Source organism: Nyctereutes procyonoides, unplaced genomic scaffold (assembly GCF_905146905.1).
Source record: "Nyctereutes procyonoides isolate TBG_1078 unplaced genomic scaffold, NYPRO_anot_genome, whole genome shotgun sequence".
Classification (NCBI taxonomy): Eukaryota; Metazoa; Chordata; class Mammalia; order Carnivora; family Canidae; genus Nyctereutes; species Nyctereutes procyonoides.
In genome coordinates this window covers 34,887,985-34,915,398 of record NW_026575120.1, presented here as the reverse complement: position 1 = coordinate 34,915,398, position 27,414 = coordinate 34,887,985, and the positions used below count along the sequence as shown (strand labels likewise).

Below are 27,414 nucleotides of genomic sequence, written 5' to 3'. Positions count from 1 at the left end.
CACAGCCTGACTTTTAAATAAAGTATTGCTGGAACATGGCTACACCCACTTTTTAATGTATTATCTATAGCTGCTTTTGTGCTACAATGGCAAAATTGATTAGTTATGAGAGACCATATGGCCTGCCAAATCTGAAGCATTAAGTACCTGGCCCTTCACAGAAAAGTTTGCAGACTTCTCTGGTCCTTTACTTACACCCCCAGCAGCTGGTTACAATATGTTTGCACATAAAACATGCCCAGTGTGTGCTGTCTTGAACGTTACCACCCTAATCAGAGTAACCTCAATTCTGGTTGCTCCGTCAACAGGCATTCCCTCAACAGGAACACTTCTGAGTGATATTCTTATGTAAACATAAAGTCTCGTATCTCAAAAATGTAAAGGAAGGCCACCAATCTAAAAATTGGCAGTTAGGAACTGCCCAAGGGTCTTGATTCAGATGTTAAAATTAGTTAAATAAAAAGCACACATTTATTACATTCTAAAATAAGGAAGTGAGAGTTCTTTAAGTTACTCTGTGGTAAATTAATAAGGACATTAAGATAGAACAATGAGGCTTTTAATTAGTTTTCTAATTTCTTTTCCAATTTAAAAGTGATGGATTAAGAGGACTTCAATATTGTGCCACTTTCTGCATGAGGATTTTAGTTGCATCTTCAAGATCATGGAATTTTAAGAGTTAAACCATCTTTAAGATTATTTGATCTAACTCCTCACAAAAGTAGAAATTGTCAGGGCTGGGACAGAGGGAGTGGGAGCAGAGAAGTCTTCTTCTAGCCATAAACTGACCCTTCATCACTTGGTTCACAGAAGCTGTTCCTAGATGAACCAGATAAGAAATCAGGGATAACTGAGCACAATCCAGCCCGTTTCTGAATAAGACAATTCAATAATTGTCTAATTAAAGAAGTCTGGTAGTTACCACTTTCTTAAAAACAGAACTTTCACCTAAAATACTTTGATTATATAGTTATTCGATTGCCTTGCATGTAAGAGATAATTAGTTAATAAAGGTTAATAATGTTGTTAATGAAATGAGAGTTCATCAATGCAATTCAGCAAATTTATGTCAAGAGTCAGTTGTGGAATCCGGCAATGTGTTAACTGGGAAATAAAAGTATCAGCTTAGTCGTACAGTGAATACCTAATGAGTTGCCACAAGCCACAGTTCCAGTCAGGGGCTCACCAACACACATATAACATCTCTCCCCCCCCCCATAAACACACAGACGCATTCACACCAATGGACAGGAGACCATCACTTCCCTGCCATTTATGAGGTTTCTACTCTGATAAGAGCAACACATAGAGAAGAACATCAGAGTTCCTTGTTACCTTTTGATTCCAAAGAATCTTGAGCTGAAAGCACAAACAGAGGAATAGTGATGATAAACACCATAAGTAGAAGAACACTGAGCATAAGCTCCAAAGTCGTGAAATCTTTCCACTTCCTTCTTGCCATCTGCAAAAAAAAAAGAAAAGAAAAGGCGGTGTGGGGAAACAATTTTAGATTTGAGTTTCATTTAATTTAGTAATTTTGTAATGGACAAGCTCAAATGTCACTTAAGTAAAATGAATAACTAGCAAACACTCAGGTACACATCCATCATCTAGATTAAAAAATTATCAATTCATGACAATCTTGTTTTGTCTTTATTCCTACTTCTCTCCCTAACCTTAGATTATTTTAAAGCAAATCTTAGATACTTTTGAATCTGAAAATATCTAAGTATTGGGGCATCTCATTGGCTTAGTTATAGAACATGTGACTATTGATCTCAGAGTTGTGAGTCTGAGCACCATGATGGGTATAGAAATTACTTAAAAATTTACTTTCAATATTTAAGTATTAAAAAATAAACTTCATGCAACCCAATCAAGATATTGTTAGAACACCAAAGGTATTTTTAATTTTTAATCATCAAATATCTAGTCAATGTTGAAATTTCTCTCATTGTCTAATATTTTATAATTTGTTCTACTTTCATCAGGATGCAAGCAAGATTTATATATTGTAATTGGTTTGTGTCTGTTAAGTGTTTTGTTGTTGTTTAGAGAGAGAGCGCATATGCACTTGCATGAGCCTGGGGTAGAAAGTAGGGCCGAGAAAGAGAGAGAATCTTAAGCAGGTTCCGTGCCCAGCATGGAGCCCAACGGGGGGCTCAATCTCAAGACCCTGAGATTGTGACTTGAGCCACAATCAAGAGCATGACACTTAACCAACTGAGCCACCCAGGGTCCCTCTGTTAATCTTCATTAAATCAGTAGGTTTGTTCTGTAGATTTCCCCATAGTCTGGATTTTGTCAATTGCGTCTGTGGATATACTAATATGTTTTTCTACCCTTATGTTTCCTGCAAATTTAATTACCAGATCTAGAGTTTTGGCAGATATAGGTCTTTTTAGCAAGAATGGTGCATAGCTCATATACAATCTTCTGGCAAGAGACACATAAAATCTAGCAGATTCTCCCTTTTTCATATTAATAGCCATTGGTGAGTATATTTCTTAGATCCATTATTTCACTAGTTGTGACAGTGATACTGTAATTATACCATTCCTTATATACTTGATGAAATATTACTATAGAGAAAAACTTCCCCTCATCTGTTATTTGGACATAAAGATAAAATTCATATACGGAAGGTAGGATAAATGTTTGACCCTATTTTCTGGGTTTCAGAATAAGGAGTTGTTGCCCTAACACCCTTGAAAGAGGACCAGTGAGATTATTTGCCCAATATATTTGTGAAGTTATGGATTTAAACACATCTTATCTGTACTAATCCATTGATATTATTATTATCATTAATGCTCATTCTGTCTCATCTGTACCTAGTGGGAGTCTCTTCAGATTGGTTCCTAGTAGTCTTTGATAGTTTCCTTATTCTCTGTTATAACATGAAGATCTAGGCTTATTTTGTACATCCCCTTCCCCCAGACTCAAATCAAACATCTCTAAGGAGGCTTTGTTTTTGTTTTTTTTTTTTCCAGTGGGAACAATACTCAGAATCCACAGTTTCTTTTTTTTTAATTTTTTTTTAATTTATTTATGATAGTCACACAGAGAGAGAGAGAGAGGCAGAGACATAGGCAGAGGGAGAAGCAGGCTCCATGCACCGGGAGCCCGATGTGGGAATCGATCCCAGGTCTCCAGGATCACGCCCTGGGCCAAAGGCAGGCGCCAAACCACTGCGCCACCCAGGGATCCCCAGAATCCACAGTTTCAGTGAGAGTTGGTGAATTCTACAACTAAAGATACCTAAAGGATCATCCTGACCAACTGGCTACCTTTGGAGTCCCAGGGAGAATTGTCAATTTAAAAAAAAATACAGAAATAACACATTTATTACCTATGTTATGGTCATTATAAATCCTAGCTGGGGATTAAATTATTTTGCCAAGAAGTTTAAATCAGATGTTCAGCACTTGCCTACTGTCTCAACCTCAGTGAATCTAAATCTCTGGGGTTAAGGCTTGGATATCTGATTTTTTTTTTTAACTCCACAGATAATTCCAATATGCAACTATGTTTCAGAAACAGTGACCCTATCATGGTCTTATAAATCGTAAAAATGCATTTTATCAGGTAAAAATATATTAAGAAATGGTATCTATAAAGTTAAAAAAAAGAAAAAAGAAATGGAACCAATAGTCAAGACCCTCCATTTTATGCATAAGTAAAGTAAGGCATGGTCAGTCAAGTGTCTTTTTCAGAGCCACCTAGTCAAAAACTAGAACCAAATTTCCCAAAAGGCTGAATGTAGTTCCCTTTGGTTACTGTATCTCTCCTGGCAACTTTTGGTGGGCCCCTCATGGACAGAACATGCTTGAGCCTACCACAACTTGGTCTTCAACAACTCATCTCAACCTATCTTATTCCTGACCCCTTCTTCCAATCAGCTCCTGATCTCCATCAGATTTGAGTCAAAGGGGGTGCCTGGGTGGCTCAGCGGTTGAGCATCTGCCTTTGGCTCACATCATGATCCTAGGACCCTGGGATCAAGTCCCATATCAGGCTCCCCTACAGGGAGCCTGCTTCTCCCTCTGCCTTTGTCTCTGCCTCTCTTTCTCTCTATGTCTCTCATGAATAAATAAATAAAATATTAAAAAAAAAGATTTGACTCAAAGTATTGCATTCCAGTTTGTAAAGAACTTGATATGTACCAACCAACTACTACTATAAACTGCCTTGGAACGAAGTATTCTTCTCCTCAAAACATCTAACTTCCAGAACTTCTGACCACAGAACTTCCCACACAGAAGTTGGTGGCCTCCCCCTGTGGAGTCTGACACAGCAGCATGTGATCCCCTGCTCACTGCTTCCTGCCAAACACACCACACACTGAGATCAACAACGAAGCTGGTCTTTTGGGGGGTGCTAAATGCAGACAGTATTTTAAGTGAAAATTTGTGTCTTAAAGACTCATAGAATTCAAATCTTAAAATCATTCTCCTTCATATTCAGAGGTCCGGGACAAAGAATGCCTTGAAATATCTTCTCACTGACAAGGAAGGATGATGGAAAGTCAACCTTCACTCATTGAACCTGCTAACACTAAGGGAGACGGTGCCCAGAGAGCAGCTGAACTGCTCCCAGGATGGATACTGATACCATAAGTCTAGGTATGGAGCACAGCAATATGGCAAATGTTTGAATAAAAATAAGATACCACCTTCCTAAGGGTGAATATGATGAACAAGACAGAAACAGGACCTGAAGGAGGAAAGGAAAAAACTCATAGCTGTTAAAGCCTGGACCACCGCAACTGGCAATGTCACTGGGGCCTTTGAGCAGCTTCCCTTAGTCCTACCACAAATGCACAGACTACATTTAAGGTTTTCTTCCAATAAGGAGTTAGGCACTGTGTACCCATTCAGATGACAATTATGCCTCACAAACAGTCCTTTCTAGAAATCTGCCTCAGTGTCTGCATTGCAGGATTCTGTCCTTTGTTAGGGATAATTTTGATTCTGGCCTGAGCTGTGGCACCGTCCTCCAGCAGTAGCAAGGAAGATGACTCCGCTATCACCCACTCCGTATCCTTCCCAGGGTTGTCCCAGATGCCACTGTATTTACCACCTCCTTCTTCTGACCCACTACTACCATTCTTTAGAAAGTGTGTCCTTTGCAAGTTAACATTCTGTATACTCTGTCAAACATTGAGTAAATCATATCTTTCAGTCACTTGTGTCAAATTCCAACAGCATTTTATTAGATAACATTTGCTGTCTTTGAAAAGGAAAGCTCGACATTTCATGCCATTAGCTGAGCTAAGTTTTGAGAATCACTGAAATATCCTGTTTACCTAAGATAGCAACATCCTATTCTGATTGCATTCTATATATGCAACAATACTGAGATACTAGAATGACCAGGCTAATTTTCCATTATACCGTGGATGATGAAAGGACTGAGGTGTTACGTGGTTTTTAAAAAAGATTTATCTATTCATTTTAGAGAGGGAGGTGGGGCAGAAAGAGAGGGAGCAAGAGAAAATCTCAAGCCGACTCCGCACTGAGTGTGGAGCCCAACGTGGAGTTCAGTCCCATGACCCATGAGATCATGACCTGAGCCAAAATCAAGAGTCAGATGCTTAACTAACTGAGCTACACAGGCTCCCCTATGTGCTCTGTGTTTTAATGACACTCTCCCAAGGCTTAGGACAAGTCTGTGGCACAATTAGGGATGCTGACTTCCGCCTTAGAGATTGTCTTTATGACCTCACTGCCTCTTAGGTAAAGGCAACACTCTTTCACATTTTGTGTGAGGATGTTCATCTATAGGAGCAGACACAGCACTTTTTCAAAAGCATGAGAAACTACATAGAGCCATATTGTAATGCAGAAATGTGTCATTAAACAGAAAGTGAAGCTGACAAGTCACAATCAATACATCGATCAGCATGGAGAGAAAAACGTCTCTTATAAGATCTTCCATAGAAGAAGTAAACAAATCCATTGTCAAGTTGGATGGTGTGACGGAATGATTTCTAAAGTGAGTTTCATTGATCTAACTAGCTCCTTGTATCCCCTTGAGCAATAGGAGACTGCACATCAGCAGAATCTGGAATCAGACGTAGTGAGGAGTGTAAAGTCAAAGGGAAGAGGAGCAGAGCAGAACTGCCTCCACGAGTGGGGCCATTGGTTTTGGGGCCTCACAATCTTGTAATGCCATCACTTTCAAGACTAAATGGTACCACTACGGTCTAATTCTTAGTAATAATTATAGCTAATGTTTTGAGGTTTCTCTATCCAGTATTTTCCAGACATTACTAGTTATCTTTATAATCCCCAAATGCAGGTATTATTCATCTCTATTTTATGAGTAAGGAAACAGAGGTCAGAAAGGTATAAAGCTTATCAGCAATGATAAATATTGGAGCTGAAATTCACTCCCAGTCTATGCTCCAAGGCATACTTCTCTTCAGAACTATAGCAAAGCCCACACCCTCTCCCAACCCCACCTTCTCTCCTTATCAGAATCCTGCTTCTTCAGTTCAAACAATACCTCCTCCAGGACTTAAAATTAACCCTCTCTCCCTCTCTTGCTCTCAAACTCTCTATATCTATATTCATAACTCTGAGGACAATCTGTCTTCCCCTCCTAAGTTTTAAGCTGCCAGAAGCCAGTATGTGAGAGTCTCTCACCCCTCCCTGAGTGACCCTCTCAACCTGAGAGCCTGAGATACTGACTCCCTGGTTCTGTGGGCAACTGGGTGGGGCAAGAGCAGAGAGTCCAGGGCTGGGGCATGCTTCTGCTGAGAGTTGTCTCTTCTGGAAATCCAGATCCCTTTCAATTAGCCTAATGATGCCATTATCATTTTCTTTGTGCTCTATCATGGGGAAAATGTTGGGAAGAACTCTACAATGCTTCACTGGATGCCCCCCTGGCAAGTGCTTAGATGAGCATTTGCTGATTTGGAAGTAAGACTGAGTATAAATACCACCATGTTATGCTCTCTGCCACAGATGCACTTCAGAGAACCTGTTCCTCTTTCCTGAGGGATACGAGAGGGATGAAAGGCAGGAAACAGTATGCCTTCATCCTAACAATCTCGCCAGTAACCACAGGAGTCCAAGTGAAAAAAAGAAAAAGAAAAAAAAATCAGATATAAACAATTATAAAAAAAAGAATACAGTTATTTATTTTATGAAAGTATTCAAGTCAAGCTTTCTTTTAATCAACCATTTTTGAAGGATGGAGAGATAATCGATATCTCTAGGGAGTTGGTTTTGTTTTTTTTTTTCCAGAATATACAGCCACTTCCCTCTCTATATGACCTTTGTAACTATAGCTTATATGAATTACAGCTTTCATATGAGCTGTAAACATAAAAAGTAATAGCTGGAAACCATCTCTTTTAAAAAAAATACTTTATTCATTCATGAGAGACAGAGAGAGGGAGAGGCAGAGACATAGACGGAGGGAGAAGCAGGCTCCCCACAAGGAGCCTGAGGGACTCGATCCCAGGACCCCGGGATCATGTCCTGAGCCGCAGGCAGATGCTCAACCGCTGAGCCACCCAGATGTCCCAACCACCTCTTTATAAAGAAAACATATATGAGTAAATCCACTTTCTGGAAAACAGTGCTCTTCACAACCCCTTTATTAAGCCCAACCATAGCTGAACACCAGTTCACACCCCTCTGCTGCTCTACCCTCCCCTTGCTCATCATTGCTTAAGGCCCAGTGGTCTCTCTGTGCAAAACTGCCCCCAACGCCACAACAGACACCCAAGAGGTATTCTCTGCTCTGTTATACTCAGCACATTGTTCATGGCTGTTTTTCTTTTTCCATTTTGTTACAGACTCATTTCATTTAGTACATCTTTATAAGAATGCCAATGAAAGTTTGGAAAGGAAAACAGGTAAAGTCCTGTGACCAGTCTACCATCTTGAACCTTTCTGGGTAGGTTTTAAAAGTTCCCCAGATAACTTAAATACTCAGCCCCTTCTACTGCTCTTTGAAAATCACTTTGGAATTTTGAGTTTATCAGCGGACTTAATAATATTGCAAGATACTATGCTATAGAGTGGGAGTGCAGGTGTAAATTGAGGACAGTGAAAAATGGGACAAACATTAAGTAGGAGACAGTAACAACTAAACACCAAATAATATATTTGGAGGGAGTAGTAGGGGATGAGTAACCTCTTGTGAAATTATCAAGCCCATCAAAGCACCCTTTCCAGTTCCTCCAATATGTCAACACACCCTGTCTATCCTCAGCTCATTTGTGGTCAAGTAGATAAGTTTTTTCCTAAAGCTTTCTCCCAAAAGGTGCATCCACTTACATAGGTTTGCAACACCCCTTTTCTCTCTCAAATTGTGAGCTCCCAAGGTATAAAAATGATGGCTGCTCATACCTTTTTATTTCCTTCCTAAGTATCTACTAGTCGAATCTGCATAATCAATACCTATTGATTGATAATATTTTACTTCCTGGTCAATTACTGTGCTAAACATTTCATTAGTATTTTCCTGCTTTATCTTATCCTGAAACTCTCCTTCTCAAAACAGAGAGCTAGCTAAATAGGTCACAAAAAGACTTGCACTTGACTCCCTGCCCTACCATTTCTTGCTGCATTAGCCAAATTAATTTCCCTAATACTGGTGAGTCTTGGTTTTCTTATCTGCAAAAATGAAATTAACAGTACTTAGAGTATTACCTATCATCACCTTCTTTTGTGAAAATTAAATCAAACACTGTATTTTTTAAGATTTATTTACTTGAGAGAGAGAGAGAGAGAGAGAGAGCAAGTGGAGGAGGGGCAGAGGGAGAGGAAGAGGGAGAGAAGCAGCCTCCCCACTGAGCGAGGAGTCCAACACGGGCTCTGTCTCATGACCCCAAGATCATGACATGAGCCAAAATCAAGTTGGGCACTCAACTGAGCCACCCAGGAGCCTCTCAAATAAAAACACTTTATTTTTTTTAATTTTTATTTATTTATGATAGTCACACAGATAGAGAGAGAGAGAGGCAGAGACATAGGCAGAGGGAGAAGCAGGCTCCATGCACTGGGAGCCCGACGTGGGACTCGATCCCGGGTCTCCAGGGTCGCACCCTGGGTCAAAGGCAGGGGCCAAACCGCTGCGCCACCCAGGGATCCCATAAAAACACTTTAAATAACAAAGCACAACTTGCCATTACATTATCATTTGTCTTAGAGAAGACAATTCATGGGTGATGAGTAAGAAGCAACATGTCATTAAGAATTACATCCATTCTGCTTTCAATGAGTGTGGCATCGCACCTCACTCAGGGTTTCATGAGGTGGGAGATGCATATTCCTGACTGCTGCCCTTATGAACCTTTTCTGATCCTCCCACCCATCTGTAGAGTGCTTTACGGCCATATGTTGGGTGAGTCACTCATTACCTGAGACACATGTGCAGAAAGGTAGGAGAAACAGTGGGAGCCAGGGCGGCAGCTTACCCATCCAAGACCCACTTTCTGCCCCAACAGCTACTGCTCCTCTCGCAGGCTGCCTTGTAAATCCCACTAACTTTACTCAAAAAGCATATCCCTGCCCATCTTCCCTCAGTCCCTAGTATAAAGCTCCCAGCTTGAGAATCTTGAACTTACTGTTTGAGAACAGCCTTGCAGCCTTGCTCTCCATCCCATCAATGTGTCCTCACGCAAACTCCATATTCTCCTCAATCCTTTGCCCAAGGATGAAATCACAAGGGGATTTGCTTCCTATACACTGATGAGAAATTGCTCTTTGTCAACATAATGCCCTCTTTTTTTAAAAGATTTCTTTATTGAGAGAGAGAGAGAGAGGAAGAGAGCACACGGGAGTGCAGAGGGAGAGAGAATCTCAGACTTCCATACCTAATAGAATGAAGTTAGCTAATGAGGTGAAGAGTGATCTCACGTTCATTGGCAAAGAAAGAAGTTATCAGAATGCCCTAAGTGGCCATGTCTCCTCTTTGGTTGTTGCTAGTGGTTATGAGATAGGGGATTGTTTATTTTAAATCCCTCCAATGTTTATAAAACACATTGTGTGAAAGATGATGAAGTAAAAGGTACCCACAGTCAAATGTAAACAAAATATGCTTAATGAAGGTTTGGCAAAAACCATTAAAACTATGTACACCCTCAATCTGGAATTCCACTTATAGAGCTTTAGCCCACAAATACACCTGCACAAGTATGTAGAGATAAAGGTTTTGCACTGTAGCATGACATGAAACATCCATAAGAGCAAGAGATTGAAACTAGTGTAAACATCCATCGAGAGAGGACTGAGTAAAAAGTGCAATAAAATAAAATTCAGTGATATTCAAAATTATGATATCGTGGTTAAAAAAAAAGAAGTCCACAAGCTGTTTGATACTCCTCCCTTCAGAGGTGGAGCCACGTCTCCCATCCCTCACTCCTTGGTAGGCTGGACTCAGTGACTCATTTCTAACAAACAAAATATGGCAGAGGGCATGGTGCATACCTTCCAAAATAAGGTTATAAAAGGCAGTACAGCTTCTTCCTTTCTATTTCTGTTAGATCACTTCCTCACTCTTTTTCTTGGTTCATTTCTTGGAGAAGCCAGCTGCATGTCAGAGTGACACTCTAGCACGTTGTTAGAAAGGTCCAACAACCCACGAGAAACTGAAGCCTTTAGCCAACAGCCAGGTGAGGGCACCACCTCACAAGTGGGTTCTCCAGCACCAGTCAAGTCTGCACATGGCTACAGTCCCTGGCAACATCTTGGTTGCAAGGTCAGGAGAGACCTTGAAGCAGAACCACCTCACTGAGCTGCTCCTGCATTTCTAACGCATACAAGCTATGAGGCAAAAAAACATTTGTTTCAAGCTGTGAAATTTGGGGCTAATTTGTTATGCAGCAAGAGATAATTAATACACTTGGGTAAATAAGACTTCTAATAATGTATCATTTGCATTTAAAAAATCCTTTGTCTCATCAAAAGTCTTTTTATGTCATATATTCAAATACAGTTACCTGCTCTCTGGAACAATAATAATAATTTTCTAGCTATAAAAGAGAAACATTTCCTTAAACCTTAAGAAAAAAACAAACACTGTCATCAGCATCATCTGGCTAATGTTACTTTCTGAATCACAGGGATCCTAATGGTGAAACCTACAGTCTCATTTAGGAATGCCACTTAGGAAAACAAAATCAAGACAGATGGCAAAAGGCAAATACAATAAGAAAACTATTTAAATTGCTTAATTGTTTTTTAAAAAATATTTTTAGGGGATCTCTGGGTGGCTCAGCAGTTTAGCGCCTGCCTTTGGCCCAGGGTGTGATCCTGGAGTCCCTCCATCGAGTCCCACGTCGGGCTCCCTGCATGGAGCCTGCTTCTCCCTCTGCCTGTGTCTCTGCCTCTCTCTCTCTCTCTCTGTCTCATTAATAAATAAATAAAATCTTGAAAAAAACATATTTTTAACAAACAGCTACTTGGAAGTCCGTCATCAACTTTGAATATTCTATTTCATATTACAAAAATTGTGCAATTTGATAATAATGATAAAAATAACTAATGAAGAGTGAGTGAATGTACTAAGAAGTCACATAATTTGTTGCATACGATCCTTACAACAACCCCATGTTACTTACTCCTACAGGCCCACTTACTAATGGGGAAATTAAAATTTTAGCAAGGTCAAATAACTTGACTAGTGTCACACAGCTGATAAGAAGCATAGCCACAATTTCAACACCTGGCCTTTGCACTCGACAGCCAGAACTTTCAACCATTACTCTGTATTCTATGGTATAATGTCCCATATTGTACACACGCTTAGGCTTTTTTTTTTTTTAGGCTTTTTGTGAGATTGTGGTTTTATCAGATAGTATCTGTGTCATTAACCAAGTACTCAGAATGTGCATGGTACATGGCTAAGCACATAGATGCATTATTTCCATTAGTCCTCACAGCTACCTTATTAGGAGGGACTGTTATTATCCTCATTCTATAAATAGTTAACGGGGCCTGCTAGAAGCTGCAGTGCCCATGGTCCAGAACTCAGAGCCAAGCTTCCAACCAGGCAATATGACTCCAAAGCCAGCTTCCACAGTGTAATGTAAATATAGCAAACTTCTATATTTATAAATAATTAAGGCTGCTAAATTAAGATGAGGTAGGATGTATGGAAGATGGCTGTGTTTTTCCAGAAACAATCATGGGGTTGGAAGGCTTAGGGAAAGAAAAGGAAACAAATATGTGGCAACATTTCAGTCCCCATAGCACCTGGGAGATTCAAAGTGCTTTTGTAAGCATCCATAGAAGTCAATTCGCTTTTAGTTTATGGCCCACGGCAGTGTGTTAAATCCTCTGTGAGATGAAGGAGAATGAGCTGCTGATGCACACTTTCCATGTTTATTCATCATCGAGTTATCAATGCTGCGTCTTTGGGCAATTTATTTATTACTCATCAATTATGTATTAAGCTCCCAAAATGTGCCAAGCACTCTTCCAGGAGCTGGTTCTAAAACAAACAAAACAGATAAAAATCCTTGCTCTCATGGGATTTATGTTCTTATGGTTAGAAAAAAGACACAATAGACAAAATACGTACATCTATGATGGGTTAGACTGTGGTAGGTACTACGGAGAAAAAACGGTGGAGGCGGCAATGAGGAATGTGGTGTGCTTTCGCTTAGACTGGTCAAGGCAAAGCTCGCTTGGAAGGTTCAAATTATTACTGTACATAAACTGTGCTGACTACAACAGTAATTTTCTCTTCTTGAATTAAAGTGGTTATATGAATAGTTGCCAAAGGTTATTTTCCTGGTATTGTTATAACTGTTTAAGCAAAGTAGATAGATTAATCAGGTAGGGGCCCAAAGTGTTGAAAGAGCTATCTGAATTAATCTGGAAAAACTGGATAATCAATTGTCATATTTTCTAAATACGGTGTCTGTATTTGCATAGGATCATCTGATCAGTGTCTGACTTGCAATATGATGATCTAAGTCTTTCTTCTAAAAACCCCTTGATAACACAAGGCAAGAGATCTAGTGGAAAAAGAGAGGGTTAGTTTTACAGACTAGGAATCACTTGCAAAAAGCAGTCTGGCAAGTCATGACTACTTCTCTAAAATAGTCTAAATCCATGACTAAATCCTGGGCAAAACTCCCTGGGTTGGTTCATCATCTCCCAGCTACTATCTAACCACTCTGGGCCTCAGTTTCCTTCCCTGAACCACAAAGGGATCATCTCTATTAGACATGTATGGCCTACTATGACCCCAACATCAGGACATGCAAAGGTTTATTTTTCTCATCATCTTCTGCAGCTAACTCCCAAGCTAACTTCAAATGGAAATTTTCTTCTTCGGAGTCCCTCTACTCATGACTCTTCCATGCTTCCATGCCGTTTGTGAAGTAACTTTATTAGCTCATCAAAACTCACTTGTGAAGGAATGGTTGACAACGAGAAATCACCGACATCGTGTGCAAGTATGAGTGAAACAGTGATGAGCTATCTTAAAACTAGGGTACAGGACAGAGTGTCCTTCTACTTCATTTGCTCCCTGATATACTTTGGCTCAACCCAGCTCAACAGTCCAAGACCACTTCCCTCTCACTCCCTCCCTGCCCAGCACACGTGTACTCACTCTTCTACCACCTGACATCAGAGCGATAGCCAGTTGGGGATCAGGAGGTCCCTTTAGCACATGGAAACCATCGTTCAGCCCCTGTATCAGGGACCATTGGTAAGCCTATTCTAGTGAGACCATGGCATTGATCTTGGCCTCCTCCTCTTTCCCCAACAGAAACTCTTTCTTCCCACCTCAGTGCCAGGAAACGCCCACTTGTATCTAGCTAGACTTTAGCAACTAGTAAGGACCAGACTTTCTTTAAGTTTTACCAGAGAGAGGCCAGCAACAAGCCACTACTTCCCCCCTTCCCCTGAGCACTTCCATTCTATTTCACACATGACCCCCCATCCAGGGCCTACACTTTCCCTCCACATCCTCCTAACAGACTCCACCTAAAATCGCTCCCATGCCTCACAGGTCCCAGCACACCGACGCGTGCACACTCCTGAGACTATTCCCTAGAATAATTCTTGATTCGGTCACTAAGGCACCCAACTCATGGAGCTTTGTAATAGTTTCTCAATTTCCTGACCACGACGGTTTCTCTAATGACCACCCCAAAATCACAACCCCACATCCTCTCAGAAGGAACATCCCCACTGGTTCTATTTTAACTCCTCTGCCTCCCCTCTCCCACCTTACCTCCTGAATCAGAAAGAACTGCTACCCTGAATATTTATTCTTTCACATCCAGCACCCCCCACCCATACACACCAACACACACACACACACACACACACACACACAGAAGTTTAGGTACAGCAGGGTTTGCGGACCCAGCCTCAGTCTGGAGGCATGGGCACGTGTGCACACGCACACACAGGCACACACACCAAAAAAGAAAAGAGTTGAATCTTGTTTTATGTGTGTCTTTGTGTAATGCTGTATTCTGTTATTTAGTTTTGTATTTAACCAATTTCAAGGGTGCACTAACTCACGGAGATCAGTGGCAGTTCACACACACTTGCACACTCATATTTACATCCACAAATGAACACACGAGTCACAGGTCACAAACATACCTCACCACCTCCTGCTGCTGTTCCTGCTGTCTCACTGAAGGATGGCCTAGGAATCAAAGCAAGGAGCACAGTCCACCGAGGGCTGCCACAGCCCTGGCAAGCTGTGAGTGTGTTAAGGTTAATGGGTTTCAAATGCAAATGACTGCCCAGATTTCATTCTCCAGATCAGATCTGCTAGTTAATTAGTAATCGTAGTCTTCTTCTGAGACCATCCCTAAGAACCTGGAGGAAGAAGCGACCACCCTGCCCCCATCTAACCCCTCCAGGAGCTGAATATACATCCAGCACTGATCACACTCGGGGGGCCTGGCAAAGAAACACAGACTGAGTCAATGGGTAGATGATAAAGAGCAACAAATAAACCATCCCAGGGTCCCAGTGACATTTACTAGCACAATCTGCTGATGTGTGTTTGAAGGAAATAACTTTGAAAATGTTTTCAGAGTAGTTTTCTTCTTTTCTTGTCTCTAGAAGAGCTGCCCTCAAGCATTTTCATGCAGTGGAGACCCTTTGGCAGGCTGGTGCCTCCAATAGACCTCTCTTAGAATTACATTCTTAAATGCATGAGACAAAATATGTTAAGAATTCAAAAGAAACCAATTCCATCGAATTAGTTACTAGAATTTCTTTTCAAATTTCAGTATAATAATGCATGTGTTTCTTTAATGATGTATTAGCTAACCTAGGAACAAGTCTAACAGCTACCACAATCTCAAAATAGTAATAAGTGTAAATAGTACCTAGAGAGTATCTTCAAAATATGATAAAAAAGTATCTGTAGCTTCTCCTGGAACCAAATCTTAGGTACTTCTAACAGTCTTGAGGTTTGTGACCTCACTTTATACTTAAAAGACAGGCCAGATTTCAGTTGGATTTCAGCAAAGAAAAAATAAGTATTGTTCCTTCCAAATTCACTTGCTTTCTGAATTATACGCATGAATCTCTGGTTAAGAATCCTGTTCTATTTCCTGGCAGATCTCCCCCCCTCAAAGTAGGGGGGTGTCCTCCCCTCTGTGCCTGTGTTCAAGTGTGATCCATAAATCTGTTTTTGCCAGTCTCCCAAGAAATAAGTACCAAAATTAGAAGTTTTTGCTACAAATAGCATAATTTTGTCCTTTTACCCTCATGATTTAAAAAATGGAGTGGATATTTGTATATGCCTGGTTTTTCACTGTAGTTTTCTTGTAATGCAATTGCACCTTAAATTTACAAGAATCTTGGTCTGTGACATGGTAGAAATTAAAGAAAAAAAAATCTCATTAGCACAGAGAGTTTTTAAAAACCCTGCCCCAGGTGTTACTCCCAGAAAATGAATTGCTTTTACAGACCAGTGAAAATTCAGGCATAATCTGGGTCATGGGACCTAAAGTCATAGACTGTGTACATTGCCTGAAAAAACTAAAGTCATGATTTCTTATCATCATCATTTTATCAGGGACACAGACTATTATAATGAAATCATCTTTTCTTTTTTTAAAAAGTCCCCTCCCTTGTCCTCATTTCTCTCATCACCCATCACCAGTAAAATGTTGTCAGGAACCAACAAAGCCTACAGATCAGATTTTGGGCAGCACGGACCTACCATATTTCTTCGGCATCAGGAAGTCAAAGAATTTAGAGCTACAAGAGGAGGGAAAGGCAACGGAAGGTACAGGGAAGCCTGCTGGGCACCGAGGCCGTTTGCCTGCATTGTCTCACTGAGAGACACCACAGCCCAACAGCAATGAGGACCTGAACTGCCTGCCAAATGCCTGTCTACCCAGCGTTACAGCCCAGATGGGTTGGAGCATTTGGTATGACCTCTAAGGACCACCAATGACAGCCCCCTCATTTTCCAGAGGAAGAAACCGGGACCCAAGAATTTTGAGGTGTGCATGAGCGTAGTGACAAAAGGTTTAGATCTGAAGTTGGGCAGACCTGAATTAAAAGCCCAGGTCTGCTTACTGGCTTGGGATGCAGGACCACATAAGCCTCAATGTCCTTAACATAAATGAAGACAGGAGTGGTACCTATCCAATCAAATTATAAAGATATAAAGGTATTAAATAATACAAAACAAGTAAAAGACTTGGTGTTACCAAATAACTACTCGGTAAGAGTCAGTTATATTTGTTAAGATTATTATGCACCTACACAGTGATGACTAGAGCCCAGACCCTGGACTCACAACCCAAGGCACCTTCAACTACGTCAATATCTCCTTTGCCCCCCAATCGGTACTCCAAATGTAGTAGGTACTCATTAATGTTTAAAAAAGAAAACTTATCGAGTACCTACTTTGCACAAGGCCCTGTACTACATAGAGACATCTATGTGGCTGTCTGAGTGTAACAGTTTAAAAGTTTAGCCCCTAGATTAAAAAAAAAAAGAGAGAGAGAGGTCATTCAGGCCAGACCAAGGTACAAGTACCATGATACCTAGAGTACTTTGTTGCCTTAGTGACACGGCCTTACCTGGCCTGAGGATGTCAGGAAAACACGTGTACTTGGGAGCCATGGAAGCCGTGCTGATATAAGAACCAGTAACGTGGTGACACCTCCTCCTCCCCATTCCCTAGACACCACCCTTACTTAGACTTTCATGACCCCCAGTCTTTGCTTCTGACCTCTGAAAACACAACACTAACCACTTCATAAACACAATTCAATTCAACATATAGGTACATGTGTATCTATAAGCAAGGTATTGTTGGAAGGGCAACAACAGCAACATTTATGACATGCTTCCAATGGCCTGTGCATTATGCTAAGTGACCACATGCATGATTTCACTTCCTCCTCGTCACTACACTGTGAGGTAGCAGCCGTCACCCCAGTCTCGCAGACTAGAAACCCTAGACACAAAGAGCTACTTGCCCCGGGTTCTGTCACTAAGAAGAGTTGAAACCAGAATGCAAACCCAGGCAGTCTGGTCAAATCTGCAATCAAACAGGAACATGAGTGGTGCTTCCATAATGGCCAGGAAAAGATAGAAGTCAAGTGGCTACCAGACAAAAGACAAGACAGCACTGACTATGCTGTTGGACAGAGAACACAATTGGGAGGGACAAGAAAGAAACTGAAGGCATGGAAAGGTGGGAGTGGGCAGGGAAGAAGGAAAGACACTTTGAGCCAAGGGATCAGCATATGCAAGGCTCAGAGTAGAAAGAATGGGACCTGTTTTAGAAACGGCAGCAAGAAGGTAGAGACAAGGAAGACAGTTTTGGGAGAAAGTCAGGGACACTATTTACAAAGCACACTGGAGTCACATCGAGGAGACTCTAGCCTCTTAGCAACAGGGAACCATCAGAGATAAGAAACTGCCCAGAGCTGCCATAAGCATGAAATCAATTTCTGAGCTCTCTGCCCAGGACTCAAAATCCTAGCAAATCTGTCTCTTTAGTCTTTAGTCAGAATATTTAGTCTCCCACACCTCTACACAGAACAAGTGCCTATCAGTAAGGAATTCTGGAAGCTGTACCAGCTGCTTGTCCATGGAGTGACACAAAAGTGGGGAACTCCGCCACCCTGAGATCCCCACAGGTATCCCCTAAAGATCAAGAGAGCAGTGAATCACCTCACCAGTACTGATGCGAACATCTGTCTCTCCCCGTGTTGACCTTCCCTAAACAACACTTGATTCTGGCTTCTGTTCTAAACGCAAAAAAGAGTCAGTCTGTTCTTCAGGATAAATCCTCAAATTCTTCTTTCTCTTTAAGGCTTCTTTATTATTCTTGACTCTACCATTTCCACATTTTTTCAATATTCACCAAAAAGCTTGGCTCAGTGCTGTTTCTGCATATTTGGGGCAGTCTCCCCCTGAAATGTCTATATCCTCTATCTTCCTATATAAACTCTTATTGCAAAGCCAAGTTTAAACTCAAGTCATTTTGATGCTCCCCCTTTTCTGAACTACTAAAGTAGCACTATTTTCAAGAATACATGGTTCTACTTATAGATATGCATACCCCAAAGTGCTCAGAGGAGTGCTAGCCACTCATCAAGCCCCTGCTGGCTGAGTTCCCCCAAACGTCGCATGAGAGATAGACCCAGGTGAGGAGCCCATTCTGACTGCTGAGCACTGGTGTGTGTCTCTTTCCTCCTGGCACTGAACACATTATTGGATTTTCCCTCCCTGGAATAAAATTCTATAGGAAACAAAGTATACACCTGCTTGTACCTTACCGACTCGGGGTGGATAAGATAACTCTGACAGTGTCCCTAGAGCCTATTAACCTCAAACAGTTGAATACAAGATTGGAATCAAGATAAGTCACAGAAAGAGCATGGTGTTCAGAATCAAACTAGCCTGAGCTTGAATATCAGAGTCCCTACTTACTTGCTACAGACTTTGGGCAGTCATTTAAATTTTCTGAAGCTTAGCTTCCTTCTCTGTAACTTACAGATGACAATACACATGACATAATATTATTTTTTGAGCCTATGCTGAGATAGTAAGTGCCTGACATCCAGGATCAGTTTTCCAGTCTCTCCCTAACTGGACTTTTCTGAAAATAAAGTCAGATAAAACCCAATGAGCAGGGGCATTGGCTTAAATCCTGTTTAGAACTTTTCCTCCAGTTCATCAACTGCCAGAGAGAGCCTCAGGAGAGGTTTGGGCTGGAGGCAGTGGGCTCTTCCCTCCATGGACCACTGACAGGCAGCAGAGAGCTGTCCACACCTGCCACATAGAACTGATTCCCCAGGCCAGCAGGGGAAATCCAGGCAGAACCCAGAACTTTGTTCAATAGGACTATCCCATCCCCTGCACACGTGCACATGCACACACACTAAGGCACTCACACTCACAGGCACATGCCATCTACACCCTTCCTGTCACCGGTCACCACTGCCCACAACCTTTAAGCTGTACCTCTTTCTTCTAACTGCAGCTGAATTGGTTTTCCTTCTTTTGTTCCAAATATAAGCTCTTCACATCAGAGGTTACCTGGAAATGGGAAACAGATGTCTGAGGTAGGAGCGATTTCTCTCTCTAGAAGTGTTCAGAGAAAAGGAGGGGGAGAGCGAGCGACCCGTACTGAGCATTACAGCATTTCCTTCCCTTGGGAAATATCTGTTATTCAGCAGTTTGACGCAGCCTTGCATCCCTTCCTATCTCTTACCCCCTCAGACAGGAACACGTGCACACTCAGGTATGGGTCCAGGGAGCGAGTTCTTGGGGATAGTACGTTACCTTGTACTCATGTGTCAGTCATAAAACATCAGCTGTATTATACCTTGTAGCTCTCAGAGCACTTTAACCTGTATTATTTCTTTAATTGCATATGATAGGGCAGATGTTTTAATCCCCATATAAAAATGAGGAAACAGAAACTAAGAGAGATGATTTGCTAAAGGTCATTAGAATCATGGCAGAGTCGAGCTCGTAGTTATTTCAATAGAGTAGTCCAATGTTCAGAGTCTGAAGTTGGTAAATAACTCAGTAAATATAGACTTTTCTTCTTCAGACTAAATATTTGTTCATTCATTTGGCCAATTCTGAGTTCATTCTCTACCACATCTCCCAAAGTGGAGACTCTCAGATCCCATCCATTATCAAACTCTGCCACTTTCACCTTAGAGTTGGCCATTTCTCTTTAAGCCTGTATCTTGTACTAGAGATTCCCGTGGTCTCCACCGTGGCTCTCCTTCCCCACACCTGGAAGACACCTGTCCACTCATGTAAGGGAGCCCAGCATGACCCTGACCCACTGGTCCCAGCTGACTGACCCAGCACTGAGCAGCAGACCAACCTGGTCTGGTTGGATTCTTTCTCCCAGAGTTTAGGATTAGAGACACAGAGTCTGAATCATAGTTCACTGGGCACTAAGTCTGTGAGGTCAAGTCATGTTATAGAGAGAAAGAAATTAAAGCTTTGCTGAAGATATTTGTTTACTCAAAAGAGGATGGAAGAAAGTAGTGGAAAGTAGTGGAAATAAAAGACCGCTCAAATCCAAAGGAGGAACAGCACAGAGAGTATTTCTCCTACTTCTGAGAAGGCCAAGGTACAACTGAATTTCATCTGATACTCCTGCATCTTCACCAAAAGCTATCCCTACTGTTACTACCACCATCTCTTCTACTACTAACCACCACCACATCATCATCATCATCATCATCCTTTCTTCCAGATAATTTCTGTGAGTTTCCATGGCTGACAATCAACCAGTCCTGCTAGCCCTGGTGCACAGGCTCTCGGTTTTCTCCCTTTGCCCAGTGTAAATATCTTCACCAAAAATCTCTAACCATTCCAGCTGAAAAACACCCTCCTACCATCTGGGTTTTGTTAGCCTTTATGACCACTCATAATAATCGTAGGACCTTCAAATCCCAACAAAGTCTCTCTGAATTGTTTGGCATCCCCATAGAATTGTATTTTTTTAGATCAGGAGACACATAGCCTAGGGTTATGCAGTGACCTGCTGAGAGATATACATAGTACATTTTCTTGGAAATTCCATTTTAGCCCAAGATCACTAGAGAAGAATAAGTAATTTAGATCAATATTTTGAATTATGAGAAATGTGACAGTATAAAGTAGCATGCAAATCTACATGATGTTTTTCAACATGAAATACTAAATTTTACAGAAATTTACCCCTGTGATGAGATGCTAGTGAGTATGCTTCCCCACTTTGCCCCCATCCCAGGGGAAAACATGTGAACAGGATGGCACAGGAAACATCTTACAGCCATGCATAGACTTTCTCTCTGTCACTGCTACTCTCCTTGGCTCGGCCTCTCTCCCTACTCCCATGCTTCCCTCTGTTCTGCTCTCTGGAAATCAGCATGTCCATACAATCTCCCTGTCTCTGCTGGACAGAGAACCTCTCAAGGTGTCAAGGCTGAACAATGTTCTCCTACATTATTGCGTCACAGAGAAACAGAATGTCTTACAGTTCTATCCACTTTTATTGAAAACCTCCTCTTCCTTAATTCACTTTAGTGAACAAAATGAAGCTTAAGAAGGGGCCCAGGATTTAAGGATAAATCATGTTAATACCACCACCACGCTGGTACCAGATCCCATGACTAGACCAGGGATGCGCACCTAATCCAAAGACAGCAAATCCTTGTTTCAACCAGTCTCTTACAAAGATTTTCTGAGTGTGAGACACAGAGAGAACTTGCAGCAGGATCAATTAGTAGTAAGAGCAAAATGTAAAGAGAAAGAATCAGAAATAAGAGCTGTAGTGAGACAATCCTGAACCTCCTCTCCCCATACCAGTACCACTCTGCCCACATCCTTTTGACAACCATGAGTGGACAAAATAGGCTTTAAAATGCAGGAAGCAGAAACATCCTTCCTTTTGTTTCCTCTCTTGTGCTTCCTGATTCTTGCCTCTCTGTGACAAGCACACTTCGACAGAGGCAAGGCTCTCTGTCCTTCCCTCCATACCATTTCCAGGCTTAGACAGACAGACAGATTCCCAGGGCCCTTCTTGCAGGCAAATTATCAGCTAGTAATGGCATTCACCTTTCAGTAATGATGGCTCAAGCCTTATGACTTAAAACCATAAAGAAATTACCTTTCTCAGGGAAGAAGCCTGGAGCAGAGTAGTTGCTGATGTGATTTCAAGTACTCAAAGAATTCAGAGACAGGGCTTTGCAATTCTCTTGGCTTTTCCCTCACGGTCAGAGCCCCAACCATAACATTCAAGTGTTGGCACAGAAAGAAGAAAAGGCAACAAGGGTTTTCTAAAATATTCCACCCAATAACTACTTCTTGTGTCCCAAGTGCTGCTCCTATATGTAAGAAAGATGGGAAATGCAGTTTATTTTTAGATGGGAATATTGACACAGCCAATAACACAGGGGTTCTGTTGGTAATGGAGAGTGTAGGCAATCAGCAAAACCCATCACGAGCAGGGTGGCAAGTTGGACGTGTGGACTCTGCCTAAGTCAGCTGCATGCTCCATCCAATGTGCTCCATTCAACATACAGCTCTGCCTCGGGACTCTTCAGACACTGGTCTAGCTTTAAATAAAGTGATACACACCCTACATGTAATAAGAGTGACTGGCAGAGCTGGGTTTGGGAATTCCTGGAGCTCTTGGCTCTGCGCTGTCTAAAAGCATTAACAACTGTCTTTAATTTCTAGCAACAGCCTGAATCTCACTATGGTGGATCAGCCAAGTGAATGGCAATTAACTCTTACTGCTAAAACACGGATTCTGAATAGATAGCCAGTGCCAGAGCCATGTTCCAGACTCGGGTGGGGCTACTGCTGGGATCCTGGGAAGTCCCTTATGCCCTTTTACCCCAGGGGTTCTCAAATGTTAGTGAGCACTGGAACCACTTAAATGGCTTGTCAAAACAGATCACCGGGCTCCACCTTCAGAGATTTTGGCTCAATGGTTCTAAGTGAGCCCCAAGAGTTTGCATTTCCCACAAGTTCTCCGCTGATAATGATCTCCATGGTCTGGTGTAACTGATAGTAAATTTGCATTACTGGAGATGACCCAAATGAATCTTTACTCCTTGCAGCAAAAAGAAGCTGCTTAACATACCCTTATGGGTTCTGCCCATAAGGTCAGATAAAGGACAAGATCTAAGGACAAACACCACATCCCTTAGAATCCTGCCTATGAGCTGGTGGCTCCAGTTGTTTCTGGGCTAAATTTCACTGCCTAATTCTTTCTTCCTTTAGGATGAGTGCTTTCCTGAATGGCGTAGGCTATGAGAGATTTTCAGCCTTTAATCTTCAGTGCAGAAAACACATTTGAATTCCAGGAGTGAATTCATCTACATTCAAGCAGGGCCCACATACTACATTCATCAGAAAGCACAACTGATCACATCACCGCCCTGAACTGAAAGCAAATGACCAAGTAAATGAACAAAAATCTAGCTGGATGTCATATATCATGAGGAGCAAAGAATGAATAATATGCAATCCCTGCTTTTGAACAACTCAGTGTAATTGGGGTACACAATTCTAAACCAATGCCTATTTTGATCAATATAGTAAGCAATATAATAGCACTATGGACAAAGTGGTGGTATGGAAGCAAAGAAGACGTAGGAAGTCTATAGGAGGGCATCAAAAAAAGGCCTCAGCCCAGATCTCCTCAAAGACATTCTAAAGAAGTTCATTTATACTTATATTTATACATTGCTAATAGCTATGTTAACCTCCTAGGTAGATAGACATTTTCTTTCAATGACCTTACCCGAGCCAACAGAGATTTCCCCCATACCTTTCCCTGTAAGAATAGTCATTTCCTGGGATATGAACCCACCAGACTCAACTTTTTTTTCTTTATTATTATTATTATTATTATTATTATTATTATTATTATTTATGATAGTCACACACAGAGAGAGAGAGAGGCAGAGACACAGGCAGAGGGAGAAGCAGGCTCCACGCACCGGGAGCCCGACGTGGGATTCGATCCCGGGTCTCCAGGATCACGCCCTGGGCCAAGGGCAGGCGCCAAACCGCTGCACCACCCAGGGATCCCTCAACTTTTCTTTCTTGAAAATAGAATGATTATTCATCTTTCCCTCGATCCCTACCCCTACTTCTACTCTGAGGTAGTTCACAAGGGCTCAACTGCCACCCCCCAAAATAAACCCATTCAAATAGGACTCAGGTTGGAAAGAATGCTACCAGACATTTTACTCAAATAAGGATATCCATTACACCCCACTCTACAGATTGGTAGCTAGACTTAGGAGAAAGAACACCAAACATAAAATCAGAATGTCTGGAATTAGAAGCCCAGCTTCTCACTTAGTACTTTAGTTATCCTGGCAGAGATATTGAGACTATTTAACCTTCCTGAAACTCTACTTTGTCAATAAAGTGGAAGTAGCATACGGTCTTCACAGGGTACCTGTGAGATTAAAGGATACTCATCCTACTATAAAGTAGTAAGTGGAGTCTACAATTTCAATTCTGTAAGATACGGGGCCACATTTTCTCAAGATCATGTAAATAGCTGGGCGTGGCCTGCACAGTAAGCTTGCAGGAATTCCAGGCTTCACAGTGGTCTGGTGCCCCCTGGTGGGAGCTGTTAGATAACGAGAGGCGGGTTCTGGGTCCCAAGCTGCTTTGAACTTCTGGGAAAATGGCAGTGATTATAAGATTTTTCCAGTTTATTGGGGCCCATTTCGTTGTCCAATTATCTGGGGACATTGGAGACATGGGGATGAGTCCCCAGCCTCCACACTTCCTGAAAGTAGGTTACCCCTTAACCAATATTTCCCCATCACCCCCAACCATGACCCCGAATAGCAACCATTCTACTCTCTGTTTCTATTAATTCAACTCTTTCTAGATTCCATATATAAGTGGTATCATGCAATATATTTCTTGCTGTGACTGGCTTCTTTCACTTAACGTAATGTCCTCCAGGTTCAGCCATATTGTTGCAAATGGCAGGATCTTCTTTTTTGAGAATGAATGATACTCCATTATATGTATATGCCACAATTTCTTTTTTTTTTTTTTAACATTTTAGTTATTTATTCATGAGAGACACACAGAGAGAGAGGCAGAGATACAAACATAAACAGAGAGAGAAGCAGGCTCCTTGCGAGGAGCCTAATGTGGGACTCAATCCTTGGACCTGGATCATGCCAAAGGCAGACACTCAACCACTGAGCCACCCAGGCATCCCAATGCCACAATTTCTTCATCTATTCATCCACTGATAGACACGTAGGTTGTTTCCAAATCTCAGTTATTGGGAATAATGCTGCAATGAACATGGGAGCACAGATACCTCTTCAAGGTACCCACATCATTCCCCTTGGCTATATATCCCAGAAGAATGATTGCTAGATGATGCAGTGGTCCTATAGTTAACATTTATTGATCTGATGTCATGTGGCAAGCACAATGCCAAGCTTGTAGTATGTGTCAATTCAGGTAATCCTTCCAGTTCTCTGAGCTGGATGTTATTCTGATCATCATCTCCATTTCATATGAGATAAATATAGAAAATTCAATCATTTGCCAAGGTCACACAGAGGGAAAGTAGCAGTCAGGCCTCAACCTTCAGGAGTCTGGTTCCAGAGGCTCTCTGGAACACAGAACACCCTTCCTCAAGATGCTTTACAGAGCTACAAGCTCACTCACAGGAGCATACTTTCTAGAGCCAGACTGTGAAAAGTTAGCAAAAATGGCCAGTGAGGCAGGAAGCTGAGCAAGTAGAAGAGTAGAGGTAAAAAAAAATTCCACCTCTTAGAGGAAATGTTACCATATGACAGACTGCAAACCAACCATTCAACTGCTCCTTTCCATTACTCCACAAAACAAGTGAGAGACCAGATGAAGCAGGAAAGACAACAATAAAAGAACTGGAAAAGCTAAAGCATTTGTAAGAGTGAAAAAGAAGCACCAGGTGAGGCAGAAATGTTATGAAACAACATCTGGTCTCTAAATGATCAGCTCTCTAAATCTCCACTGAGTTAACTAGCCTGAATTTTTACAGAACTTGCAGAAAGGTCTGGAAAATCAGCTCATATTCCTTTAGAGATCAAGCAGAATTAAAGATGCCAGAAGGCCCAAATACCTCAAATATTTGGAAATATTTAAAAGGGGAGAGAGCTAGACTTCAGAAATTACAGCCAGGTACGTTAGTGTATGTTAATATAATGCCTTGGAATGTTAAAACTGTCGTATATATAACCCACGGGGATGTTATAGACTAATAAACACTTCATTTGTGGGCATTTAATCCATTCAAAAAATATTTCTTGGGTCCCTGCTATGTGTCTTCATGAAGCCTGTATTTTTAGTGAGGTGTAGGTTAGGCAATGAATAACTGCATGTGCAGGAATATACAAGAGGGTAACTATAATTACAAACATCCAAGATGTGGGTAAGAGATGCCATCCACAGGATGATCAGGAAGGTCCCTCTGATACGGTGACCCTTGGGAAGAAATTGAAACACCTGTGTAGGTAGGGGAAAAGCAATTTGGGCAATGGGAAGGGCAAGCACACCAGTCCTGAGGTGGCAGCATGTGTGGTGAGTTCACAGAACATGAAGGAGGCCCATATGGCTGGTGTGGAGGAAGGAGGAAGCAAGTATCATGGATGACATCTGAGACGGGACAGAGGCCCTGATTAGGTAGGAAGGACTCATAGACCACTGTAAGGACTTGACTTTTATGGTGAGGGAATTGAGAGGCCCCGAAAGGCTTGAACGGAGCAAGCCTTGACATGATCTTAGTTATATTTTAACAGGATTGCTATTATTGCTTTGTAGAAAATGGGATAAAGGAATGGGGGTAGAAAGCAGAGAGAAAAATTAAAAGGCTTCTGCAATAAGCCAGGCCAGACCACCCCCGGCCCTATCCCTTCATGGCAGGTGCTGGCCTTGTTCATAGCAATGCTCCTCTTGCCAGCACAGTGCTTGGCATAATGATGATGTTTGAATGAAATTTTAGCAACAGCAGTCATAACTCATGGCTGATCCCGGGCGAGGAACCATCTATTTGTCCCCATTAAAAACAAAGTCTATGAGAAGAGTCATGCCTCAGAGGTGATAGAAGAAGGCATGCAAATGGAAAGAGGCACCATTTCAAACCTTAGTTCATCAAGAAGATATGCTTTGCCTGCTGCCAGTTCCCTTCAAACTCATAAGCAAATCCCACTCCCCTCTCCTCCCGTGCAGGTCCAGATGGGCATGCAAAATCAGACTTGGGAAACTGAGACTCTGTCTCATTTGCATCCCTGATGCTGTGAGGGACACTGCATGGACACACCTGGGTTTATTAAAAGCTTCTGCATCACCCAAGAGAAAGAACCATCATTCTTCTACTCTTACAGTGAGTCCTTGTGTGTATCCAAGAGATATTCGAAAGCAACAATATCCCTCTAAGTTTGCTTTC

General features: G+C 41.7%; 1 protein-coding gene across 6 annotated transcripts in view; it reads right to left on the bottom strand.

The window, feature by feature from the left end:
• The window catches only part of MGAM (maltase-glucoamylase), a 214,054-nt gene that overhangs the window by 72,429 nt on the left and 114,211 nt on the right, over window positions 1–27,414 (bottom strand). For 3 of the 6 annotated variants that reach the window (XM_055334817.1, XM_055334813.1, XM_055334816.1), the window contains one exon: window positions 1,336–1,462. In XM_055334817.1, coding sequence (XP_055190792.1) covers window positions 1,336–1,462 — 127 coding nt within the window. Of the gene's footprint in view, window positions 1–1,335; window positions 1,463–14,591; window positions 14,701–19,442; window positions 19,603–27,414 lie in introns of those variants that run through there. The other 3 variants (XM_055334814.1, XM_055334815.1, XM_055334812.1) reach the window with 3 other exon arrangements.